Source organism: Haematobia irritans, chromosome 5 (genome assembly GCF_050003625.1).
Source record: "Haematobia irritans isolate KBUSLIRL chromosome 5, ASM5000362v1, whole genome shotgun sequence".
In the NCBI taxonomy this organism is placed as follows: Eukaryota; Metazoa; Arthropoda; class Insecta; order Diptera; family Muscidae; genus Haematobia; species Haematobia irritans.
Window position 1 is genome coordinate 63908268 of NC_134401.1, and position 13174 is coordinate 63921441.

At 34.0% G+C, this 13174-nt stretch overlaps 1 protein-coding gene across 5 annotated transcripts in view; it reads left to right on the forward strand.

Annotated features, from left to right (window-relative positions):
* sns (nephrin adhesion molecule sticks and stones) overlaps positions 1–13174 on the forward strand; it is a 515450-nt gene that overhangs the window by 430575 nt on the left and 71701 nt on the right. For all 5 annotated transcript variants that reach the window (XR_012722648.1, XM_075309654.1, XM_075309651.1 and 2 more), the window contains one exon: positions 16–127. Coding sequence is in view for 4 of the 5 variants with exons in the window: in XM_075309654.1 (XP_075165769.1) it covers positions 16–127 (112 nt within the window). In the remaining variant the exon portion in view is untranslated. The remainder of the gene's footprint in view (positions 1–15; positions 128–13174) is intronic.

A 13174-nucleotide genomic window follows, 5' to 3' on the forward strand; every position in this document is an offset into this window, starting at 1 on the left:
TCCTTCTCCTTACAGGATGAGGCTCGTAAAAAAGCAGCCTCTACATATCTGGTGGACAATACAGATTTGCCGCCGCCTCGTTACCAGCAGGATGGCACAATGCCAACACTATATCCTAATAATATGGGTAAGTACTGCCAGCAAAGCATGTATGCTAGAATAATTGTGCACAAAAAACACGTCTCCGTATATGAGTATGTGTGCGTGTGTGGATGACTGTATGTGCATTCATCCATGTCCACCGAACAACCAATTTCACAAGTAAAATGTACTAACAAATTTTTTTACCTTGTTTGCTCTTTGCTTTTTACTCAAAAGAATAATGGTGAAGTTGTAGATTCTACGTTAGTCAGTGGGTTAGCCTAACAGTTAGTCGGTCAGAGTGAGCGGTAGGGTGGCCAGTAGATCGGTGGTCGCTTGATTGGTTGGTCGCAGCAATGCAGATCCTTCCGCTTCCCTCTATGACTTGGAACACTTATGGTTTCAGGAATTCATGCTCGTAATATGACCACTGATGTGTTGTAATTCTGAAGCCGATTTGGGTCCTTGGCCACACAAGAGTTATGACGCTAGTTTATTGGCCCGAATTCGGCATTGTTTGGCTTTCAGTTTCTGCCACACACCAAAATATAGCCTACAATAAATGTCCCTTGCAACCTCTTGAAAAACGATGACCAACAAATTATCATTGGACAAACAATAATCAAGTGGCCAATTCATTAGAGGAGCAAAAACATGTTCGAGAAGACGGCCTGGATTACACCAAGCATACGAGCTTCCATAAAGATTCGCCCATACAATGAACACACAATTGCTAATATATCAATTTGGTGCTCTTCTGGCCTTTAATCGTTCATTTCCCCTTCCTCGTCTAGTGATGTGGAAGAGAGCTTAAATGTATTGTTTAATGATTAATGTTCCCATGAAGTGTCTATCTTCTAGTTCAGCTCCCCGTGCAAAATTAATCGCAAGCATCATTCGCCCATATCGAAGAACATTGCTCAGAGAGATGTGATGCAGTTGTATAGTTCGTTCCAAGGTGGGTGTATGCAATGGCAAAATGTTGGCCTCCAAAGCAACCATCTGAGTTAATTAACTTGTTCGTTTACCGTTTTTTTTTCCTTTTTTTTTTTTGCAATAGAACTTGGAACGCTATCGTTGAAGAGCTTTCTCAATAGAATTTTCATTCTATTCACACCAGCTTGCTTTAGCATCCTGATATTGCAATACATTCCTTTCCCGTAAATGCATTTTTTTCCAATTCAATTGAATGTTTAATTGTGTTCATTGCCATTGAGTTTATAAGCAAAATTGGTTTTTCTTTCATTCCATTAGCAGATGCTGGTGATGGCAATGGTGGTGGTGTTGCTGCTGATGATGTTAGTATCGGTGTCGCCATCCTCTGTAATTGGTACACATAGAAAAAGCATTACCCATAAAGTTGAAAGCGTACAGAATTGATTCGATTTTAGTTGACATTTTTTCGCATGCAATTTTTATGGGGCAGCATTTGTTCCGGGAATTGAGTGAAATACGATGCAAAGATAGAAATAACATAAGTAAGTCGGAGCTAAATTCGGGCGGAGCTAATTTCACTATACATTTCCATACTTTTGACTTCAACACTCAGTCCGAAAGCAAATGAACCCGAATTTATGACAAAAAAAAAACTAGGCTAAACTTTGGCCCCCAAAAACCCATTCCAAATGTTGAAGATTGTGAAAATTCAACAAACAGCCCCCCAGATTTGACTCCTTGGAAGCAATAATGCTCCAATGCAAATCGATATTTTGGTGTTTTTTTGGCATTCTCGAATCTCATTTTTCTATCGTCATTATTCACTCTGTATTATGTTAACATTTTATAATTTTGTCATTGTTACTACAAGAAACATCCTTGGCCGAAACTGGGATTACACCTGCTATCATCGAAATGCAAGGCAAGCATGCTAACAATACCTCCATTGTAGTTCTCAGTGGTGCAATTGTTAATCGTGGGAACTCTATCGTCTCTGCTTATATTCCCAGCAAAAATATTGGAAGTTGTTCCAAAGGCACAACTTTTAAAGCACTTCCTAAAATGTCCTCCCAAAGATGTTCTTTATTTTAACTACATATGTAGTTATTTAATTAAATTTTTTATAACTCAGTTTTTCATATTTTTCATGAGTAATTGTAACTTATTTGTCTCAAATAGGTTAAAAACAGATTACGAATTAATACAATGATACAAATTATTAAAATTTTGTCGAAAAAAATACTAAATCCAGTCTTGAAAATTTGCAAATTTTTGAAAATGTTTGTGGTCAAACTTTTCAGACAAGCATTAAAAATTATAAAAATTATTTATTAGGCAAAATATTAAAATTTTTTTAATTCACATCCAAAACACTAAGTTCGAATACTATGTTTGCGAATGATCTCTTTCTTAAAGCCGAGTCCAAACGGCGTTTCGCATTAGGGAGGTACTGAGAGCAGGTTAGATATAGTGGCTGCCCGTTATTTTTGTCTCGGCGTGACTATTCAGTTCATTGCCATACCACAAATGGTGAACATCTCTCTAATCAAAGAGTCATGCGCAATTCCATGTTTAGTTTAATGAAAAAAGAACTCCTCTGAAGGGCATAAAAAATCATCGAGGAAAATCTAGACAATGGAAGTGCGAATTTAAAGATTAGAAAATGAGTCACTTAGGATTCCTCGAGCTACCAATATTTTATGGCAATTCAATATGTTTATGTTGTGATTTGTTTGGATATTATATATACTGATATTGTATCCTATTTAACAACTGGAGAACAGGTAATAAAAATAAACAAGCGACAAAAAATTGTAGGGCTAGTAACTTTTTTTGAAAAAATTTTCATTTAGATCCTCTTAAAAGACCTGCCTGCTTTGAACGACTTTCATTCCCTAAATTCCAACACTTACCATACCATTGTTTTTTTTTCAAAATTCTTCAATCTTGCCTCGAATGTCAATTAGAAAAATGATACTGCATGGACTTTGGCCAATACATTTGTAATTTAGTTCGGTTCACTAATAGCTGGTCAGCTATGATACTTTCTCCTGAATTTTGTTTCTTGATGTGTAATCATTTATTTTCCTTCACACTTTAGTACACCAAGGTCTTAAATCTGTACATCTATTTTGCGGTGTCTAAACCATCAACGTTGCAGCTAAAATGAGAAATAACTACTTGCCTTGAAGATTCTTCCGGCAAATGAAGAGTTTTCACCATATTGCCACCATCATCTATTAATTACTTAGCACTTTAAAATATCCTTTGGTGATAATTGGCTTAACATTGAGGAACAACTGATGATATCGATCAGTGTGGGCAACAAATTTATATAACTCGATGCAATTGATTTTATATTTCATTTTATTTCTTGGAATTAAACGTAATTTTATCTTGGTGGAACATAAATGGAAATTTGAAATATTTAAGTGATATAAATTCAACCTAACTCTGAACACATAAAATGTGCAGGGAGATTGTAATGCATTGGAAATGAGTTTCAATTAATACGCATTTGCTTACACCAGTATAACATAATAGCGCCTATTTAAAATCTAAACAAAATCCATTTAAATGATTTCAATTTAAATAACAAGCCTATATCGTGGAGGATACCTTCCAGGACTCTAAGAAGATTTCATTGGAAAAAAATCCAATGTATTTTTCAATTAAATTTTAGAGATTTACAAGGCCTTACGTGAATTGCCTCTGTTGTAGTCATCTCAAGACGATCCTTCCTTATTTGGAAATGTATGGTAAAGTCTAAACAAATTGCCTTCGCTCTGACAAATGGAAGAACCTTTGATGAATTTAAACTGAATGATACTCGAGTGTGTTCGATAGTTTGGTAGTTTACTATACAAAATGAGCAAGAGCACACCGTGTGGATTTTAATGGCAACTTCCGGCAATCGAAGCAAAAGCTGAAATTTACATAAACAAATTTAACGCTTCTTAAATGAGACGTACAACTACACTGTTACTCAATTTAGATTAAGATGTTAATGGAAGTGTGTATGTATGTGCGTGCAGTATGCATGGTATCAGGACAAGACATCCTTGTTGAATTCCTATAAAGGGAAAATGTGAAGTGACAAAATAACGGCATTGGCACAACAAAATAACGAAATGTAGATGGATGATAAGCCAACTTCGGGAACTCACTTAGACAATTCGCGTAGCTGTTATAGGTGGCACATACACTCAATTCATACCCACACTTACACGTTCATACACGTAACTTGATCAAAAGAGCAAATGCAATTTCCCCCTCGACGCATTGGGAAATGAATGACGATGACTGACAAAAGCGTATCGGGAAACTTTGACTGCCCCTTTTGCGCACTGCAATTTGTTTCAAATTACTCGCACGTGAACAACAGGAACCAGTTTGTGTGTCCACATACTACTGTGGCCAAAAATAGCAAGACTATGTTTATCTTGCGACCATAATACAAAGGTTCACGGTCTTTTCAAATGGATAGATATTGGTTGCATTTTTTTTGGCGAAAAACAAACGCGTTATTGGTCCATTCTTAACCCCCTAGTTTTATAAAAACCTTCGTGCAAATGACGCCTACCACTCAAATAGTATTTTTTGTTGAAATTTTGGCCAATCGGAAGGAATTCAAAGAGCGACACAACTCGATGATTGAATAAATCTTTAACCAAGAAATTGGTACTTCTCTTGATTTGGGGAAAGCTTTCCGACTTCTTCTCATCTTGGGCACTGCATTCAGTAGATTGAATGCGGAGAGTCCCATTTTTTTGCGAATCAATGTTTATGGTCGTCCTGAACGTCTTCTCGGCCTCCTATGAAGAATTTGTACACATCAAACAGATGTTACTGACAGTCATGCCAATTTAACAAAAATTACGCTTGAATTTTGAAATATTTTTTTTTTGCCCACAGTAGTATTGAAATATATTCACTTGCATGCAATCGATCTTGCTTCCACCAAACAATATATGGATGTCCGTGTATTTGAACAACCTCTTTAATACCGTCAGCATACACGCCCAGTCGTTCACATCGTGTGTACAACTCAACATTTTTTGACAGGTTCCTGTACATGCGGAGAGGTTTGACATCAAGAAAAATCACCCGCTTGCAATAATCCACTTCAAATGGATATGCATACTTCAACCGCTAGACCAGGAAAGAGAATTGACAGTATCGTGCGTCATGAATACCTTAATCCTAGCTATGAATTAAGGTAATCTAGATCGGTTAGTAGGAGAAGAGTACCAAGTAAAATAAAATAATAATAATATATCGATTTTTATTTTTATACTTAGTCATTCCATTTTGTAACACATCGAAATGTTGCTCTCAGATTCCATTCTGAGTTGATCTAGCAATGTGAAATCACTTCCGAACGAAACAAGCTATCGACTTGAAACTTGGAACATGTAGTTATTACGGATACAGTCCGGATGGCATTTCAAATGGGACATATCGGACCCCTTTTAGGTAAAGCGGCCACCGACCCAGATTTGAACATTTTTTTAACAACCGTGCCGAAATTGGTTGATATCGGTTTTCTGTTATGTCTAGCACGATCCGGCAGGAACAAGTTTCATCCGATGTATTCACATCGGTTCATAATTATCTATAGTTCTATATAACCTTTTTTCCATGCAGTTATGTTATTCAGAATGATCGTGGGTACTCATGAAAATAGTCGTGTATTTTACTCAGTTTGCTCTGAATACCAATACCATTCCAAAACCACAGTTCTGATTTCTGATACTTCAATACTTATAAGGTTGGTTTAGGAGACCATTTATTCCAAAACTGAATCGAACAGTATGGCATAGTAACAATGAATACCACCTCTCTGGACGAGTTTGTCTCGGTGTCAAACAGGCAACCGCCTATTTTGCCTACAAGTCGATGAGACATAACTTAAATATTCATCCAGACATACTTATAAATTCCCGATTATTTTAAGCTTTAGCTGAGCCTACAACAGTTATTATTTTATTCCAAGCCGTATATAATAATTTGTAAACGATGACTGAAATAATTGAGAAAGTTGTTAAACAATTTCAGTTTCATAAAGGACTATTGCCATGTCATCTTTGAAAAATCCATTGAAGACAGTATATTAGGGATGCAGAAGTTGCAAATAGGGTTAATCGACTTTTTGTCGAAGAAAGTCATTAATTCCAAGTCGATTTTTAATGTTTTTTTTTTTAATCTTGTAAACTCGACTAATTGCCATTTGAGTCAATTACTTTAAAGAAAAGTTGGGAAAGATTATGATATAGTCCATTTTATGCTGTAAACTCACACAAAAAAAATACTTTTTATCTTAAATCATGAAATTAATTGATCCAGTTAGTTTTTAATTCAAATGTCTTCAATCACAGAAATGATAGTATCAATTAAAAAAAAATTATTGGTACTATTAAGTTTTGTGATTGATTTTTGTTTTAATTAAAAAAATTGTTGAATCAATTAAATTTGTAATTGAATAGTTTTTAAAACTCCATTAAGACTTTATTTGGAAAAATTTTCGTGAAATTTTTTTCTGTGCATAGACAAATCGAAAGTCACGACTTCAGAAACAGATTTTTCAATAAAAGGCAAAGTCAAACGTCGACTTTTGCATGTTTTGAAAAAGTCGACTTTTTGATTGTCCTTACAAACCCTATTGTATACTCCATCAACTGTAAAATTCTTAATGATGGTCTTGTATTGGAATCAAATGTTCTCTAATGCCTTGATGTGATTATGGTTGACAACGTTATTGTTACATTTCTCGTGCTCAGATTCACTAACAAGAAACTTACAAGAAATAGTTTCTGATTAAAGCATTTTATTTCCAAAATATGCATAGCAGAGTATACATAAATACCTGATCCCAAAGGTATTTTTGAATATGCCTTGGCAAATAAAATGCTAGCAGTTACGACGACATCCGATATGGAAGCTTTTGAATAAAACGCATACTGTTCCAATTTGCCTTCAAGGTTTCTCTTTGTCCTTTTGATAATTCGCATCCTTATTCCTTTGAGCCTCTTAATGAGAAGTACGGACTGTTTGTGCATCATTAAATCGAATCAAACATTTGCATGCCATTTTTTAATGATGATTATGAGGCCGAGGATGACAAGGATGAGTCTTTTTCATCCTTTGTGAAAACGGTGATTGTATGGTACAGGCTTGTCTATTATTTTCCATAAAATAGATATTCGTATGATGCGGGTCATTAGTTTTTTGGGTTTAGTTCCATTATTTGGGAAGGATAAAGTTTCGTCTCTTCGAGGAAATGACTAAATTGGCCCACTTTGTAGTGTTTGCCAGTTGAATTACACGAGAAAATTCCCGCTCGCTCACATGCCCACCTTTGTCGGTATGTGTATTTAAACGACTTGCCTATTGTTTCTGGGTCATTTTCTCCTCAAGCATATTATAGCCGTTTGGGGAGGACCTTTGGCAGTGACTCTTTGTCTCCTCATTTAGGCAACTAGTGGTAGGTAACAACAAGTAGTGTGGATGTAGCCAGTCGAACATCAGCCAACATCATTCCGAATCCATCAACATATTTCTTGTTATTTGTTACTTGTTTGTCTTTTCCTCCATTACAAGAGATAATTTTTGTTAACAGAATATTGTTGATTTCCTTTAAACATGAAATCTCTTCGTTCTTCAGCACACACACACGCACAAACACTCCCTTTATCTGTGTGGTACAAACACACTGATGCAGACATATTCTAAATACTCAACGGGAGTTGTCATCTTGTCATCCATTACCCGGAGGATACTTTTTACATTAATGTTATTTTGCAAAAACAACTACGAAAACAACAACAACGACATCAAGAGTACAGCAAGACAACAAATTTCGCTCAAAGACATGATGACAAGTAGAAGAAGAATAAGCATCAGCTAGAGCTGAAGAGGAGATGGTGACGAGGTGCAGGCGATCGAAAAATTCACAACTATAAACGAGCACTTCATGCAATCCGTTTGTGTTTGTCTGTGAGTGTTTTGTTTGGAGTATCCTCAATTCTCAATTCGAAATGTGCTACAAAAATTCAATTCGAAAGAGCACAGTGTTCAGAACAAAAAAAAAAATAATAATAATAAATACATATAAAAATTCTCTTAGTCTTAGAAATTTGTTAGTAGGAGAAGCAGAAAAGTCTGATAGAATGGAAAAAAGTCATTGTTTATTTAGGGACTTCTAAGGATATCAGAGTAGAGGAATATACAAAAAAACTAATATGCTGCGCATAACATTTGAAAACCCAAAAATTTAGAAATGTGTTAGTACTAAAATACAACAGCAATTACAGACCACTATTCTAGCAGACTTTTTTGATGAATGCAGTTAAGGTGCACTTACTTTGATCCGTGTAAATATTTTCCAACTCTACATTATAAATTCCGTCTCAGCATTACTTAACAGATCTTCATGAACTTAACAGATCTTCATGAACTTGTGTAGCGCCAATTTAAAGATCCTGTAAAGAAATAATCTACTTTCACTATTAAAACTTCACTTTTTTAAATAATTTTCCATTTAGTTGTTCTTTTTAAATATTTTCAAGTCAGTCAATACACGGACGAAAAAGACTGTTTTTAATATGTTTGGGTGTAAACATTATATGGTTCGAACTCAAAGTTTTTACACAATATTTTTAAGTGCAAGCAAATAATGTTCATAAACTAGCATAACATGTTTGGGACATATATGTTAATATGTTAGAACATATTATATTTGGGATATAAAATGTTTGTAAATATAATATACTTAGATGCAAACATATATAAATTTAGAAATAGCCTATAAACATATATGTGTTTAGAAAGAGAGACCTAGAGAGTATGCTGCAGGTAAAATAATGAAAGTAACCGATTGGCGCCTTAAAAATATATATACACAAAGAAAATTTCATTAATTTTTTTTTCTACCAGTGTATGCCCTAAGGTGAAACATAATATGTTTGAACAATACAAACAATATTTTGTTTGGACCAATCCTGAAAATATATATGCTTGAAACAAAATCTGTTTGGGGTATATGTTACAGAAGCAATTGTTTTTTGAGGGTGTAGTTGTAAAATGCCCTAAGAATCTGTTTTGCTGGGTTTCACGATTTAGAAGGGAAATGGAAAATGTGGATGCTTAACACTGAAAAAAATATTGTTGTGAGGCCAAAGATTTTTTGTCCTTAAAATACCAGTCCGAATTTTGCTTAGCATAGGAGAGACATTTGTCTGACATAATGTTTGTTCCTTGTCCAAAAGTCGATAAACATTTCAATGAAGTCGTTTTGTCCTTATAGTTAAGTGATTAGACTTAAAATTGGGTAACATAAAATGAAAGAAAACGTTTTTCAAGGACTTTGATAGCACATGTAGAAAAAAACCAAAAAAATATGAAAAGATGATGTACAGTGGGAGAAAAGATGATTCAATTTGTAAGAGGAAATTTCCCAAATGTTTTCTCCATAAGGAGTTAGCATAAAGGGCCCAAAATTGAGTTATCTCTCCCAGCCAGATCTATACTAAAGGCTGTGGAAAGGTTCATTCGCCCGAACCGAAACATGTACAGTCCAGGCGTGTATAGATTTGTATCTGGCGTTTTCTTTTCAATGGCTCTATTAACCATGTTCCTTAATCTATATCTGTCCATAAAGCTCGAATAATAATTGTATAATTAGATATAATGCATTTGGACGTCAATTGCCTGTTTCGGTATCAGGCTAACATGTAATATAACAAAAAAAATTAAATTTGCTTCCTAAAATCAAAAACGCAAGAGAATTTTTGGGGTAAAACCTCGTTACACTGAACACTTTATATCAGAGAAATGCATCTTCTATGCATTTGTATATAAAGAGTATGGATATTAGGCCTCACGACAATACTTTTTAAGTGTAACATGCGAAGCGCCTAGCCATAATGAATACACTTGTGCCCAGTTAGCAGGCACAACATACGTTTGAGACTAAACCCAATTTGATCTTATTTGATTCTCTCGCTATGCGTTGTTAATAACTATTAACAAGCTCTCGGTCTATATTTATTTCATTCTCTATACTCTCTCCGTTCCCTCACGTGTTCCTGAATTACCATTTGGATTTATAAATGCATAGTATACAAATTTCTATTAGACTTTAATCACTTTCCCCAAATGGGCTATGCTGCGAAATTAGCATATCGTTTTTTCATGGAAAAATATATTTGTATTGATATCAAAATCGATATATTTGTTATATTTGTATTGAAATCGAAATATTAAGATTGAAGTTCACCCAGAGAAGAAATATAATCGCCCCATATTATTTTCTCGAAAATTATGTATTTAATATCGGCAACCATGTATATGTTTGGCATGAAAATAAAAATTTTATTTTGATGTTTGGCATGAAAATAAAATTTTTGCGACCGTCCTAAAATAACATTTTGTTTTATTATAGTTCACAGGGTGAACATCTGTTCAATATTTCGATATCAAAAAATCGAAATAGAAATTTAAGTATAATACAAATCGAAAGCTGTTTGCAGATCAGTTGTTTCACAACAGATAGTTGTTTAAATTAAAGATCAATATATTCGGGTGATTATCTCTCTAATAAACTACTGTGCAATAGTAATGGCAAAAGGTTTTGACTAACAAGAAATTCGCCTTGTGACATGGATTGTCATACATACATAACCCTAACCATAAACTACATGAAATAATGCACACACAACCATATATGAACAGATATGACTCACATTTACACCAAAAACCTAAGGTGCTCCTCGTTATCTAAGCATTGAGCACAATACTAATACTAAGCTAACAGCATCATTTTTGCAAAGAATCAGGAAGAGACATCTTATTCCCTAAAAGCTCTGAAAATGAAACGAAACAACCTATGCGAAACATCCAAAATATCAAACAAGGCCAGAACTATGATATTCCATCCTTTAGCCATTCATATTCCAAGATTTCCCGTTTGGTTTCATGCATATCCAAACATATACATACAAGCCCACTCCATTAGGAGGGTGTCTTAGAACTGTCTTGGGGTTTTCTAGGATAGAGATGATCTGAAGGGTTCGTTCTTCTGTTTTTTCTGCCATTAACAAGTCGCAATTCCGTATCCCTAACTTTTCTGGTGCAATTGAACAATACGTTGGCAGTAGTTTCCCTTTGTTCGAGTATGGTCTACTATTAGATGGATAGGTTTGTGTCTGTAAATGGGTTTGTGTCCTGTAGTCTCATTGTTCCTCCTTTTGTTTTTGAGCAGATTTTTCCACATGCTTTTTATGATATACTCCATTTTTATGGAATGGGGGTAATGGGTTCGTTCCGTTATGATGCAAAAGTCTAGGGCCTAAATTGAGGTCAAAATAAATAATTCACCAATCACGAAGTAGTTTTCTTTTACGAGAATGTAAAGAATAACAACGAAAAATTATCATTGTTATTATTTTAGACAAAAAAAGGTTGATGATTTTTTTTGTTATATGGTCAAAATGAATCACGTCCACTAAGGTTGTACAGCTCTTATTCGAATGTAGGCAATATTATATATAAAATGGAATTAAACGTTTAATTTTGTACAATAAGAAAATTGAAAGGTACAATTTATAGACAAACTCTGACCTGCATTTATGCAAGCTCCAACTTCCTATGACAACAAACGTCAAGTAAACTCTGAGCCTAATTTTATAGTGCAAATTCCTTTTACAGGTTAAGTATTTATTTTATCGAACCCTGGCGGTTTGTACAACTAACTTCTATAGTTTGCACAATAGACATAGAAATCTTTTCAGATCTACTTTAATTTCTGTAGAGAAAAGTTATCTTCGACAAAAAATCCAACGGTATTAAATTTGGAGAAAAAAAATAATAAATATATTTATTAATAGTTATTAATTATAAATAAGAATAAAAATCTTATTTGATTAAATAAAACGTCAACTTGGTTGAAATACAAATTTCTAAATTTTATAGGGGTCTTTTGTTCGGGAAGTGTGAAATAAGGAATTAATAAATAATTTTACTTATTGTACATATTATAAAAATACTGACCTTTAGAATTTTAAAATGTTGGGATTATTCGTTTGGCTTTAGGTCATGAACTAATTTCTCAAAATCGAATGTCAGTATTGCGATTATTATGCGAATATTCAAATCTTCGTTGGTAAAAATTATTGAAAATCTATCTTGACTTTAATGTTAATAATCACAAAGTCGAAAAAACGATTATTGAATTGCTCTACACGCAAAAAAATAATTCTTTACTCCCAAACGAAATTTTAGACAAACAAAATTCGTTTCTCATTTGCTTTTCGCTGTAAGGAAGTGTATTTGGAAGAAAAGTATATACTTTTTGTGATAAACGTTTATTCTTTTCCAGGATGTAAAAACAATTTCATAAAGACTAACTCAAGAAAAATACATTGATTTCTTGCTAATTGCATTTTCCCTCACATCCACGAGGTTTTCTAGTTCTTAACACCTTTTCCTGTAATACCAACAATGTTGAAGAAATTATACGATTTTATAAATTTTTAATTTTTTTTACCTTTCGCCTGGACGGAGAATCGAACCGCGGACCATGCACTTTGTAAGCCAACACACTAACCACTGAGCTATGTACCTGTTATGGTCATCAATAGATAATTATCCATATAAGTTATATTTATATAGCATAGCTTGCGGCGCCCACGAACCGAATAAACAAAGTTTATTTAACAGAAACAAACATTTAGTTTGGCACCGTGGAGCAGTGGTTGCTACGTCCGACTTGCATGCCAAGGGTCGTGGGTTCGATCCCTGCTTCGACCAAAGTTTTTTTTTTTTTTTTGTTTACATATATTCCAGATATGTTCGGAAGATTCCGAAAAAATGTTCAACATTACATTATAGTATATTAAATTTTGAACTGTCTTATTAAAGACCTAAAGTCAGAAAAGAACAGTGTTTGATATAAACGAAATGGACTGTGTTGTTGTTTCAAAAACAACTTTTTTTATTGAAAAAATAAAAATTTTGTAACAAACGAATTTTTTTGGTGATAAAAGTTTAAAATTTTCGAAGCAATTCAAAAAACTCTAACAAAAGAAAAACGTTTTCGGTACACGTTTTCCAAACGTTTTTTTTCTTTGCGTGTATAGATCGCTAGAAGAAAGTGGTC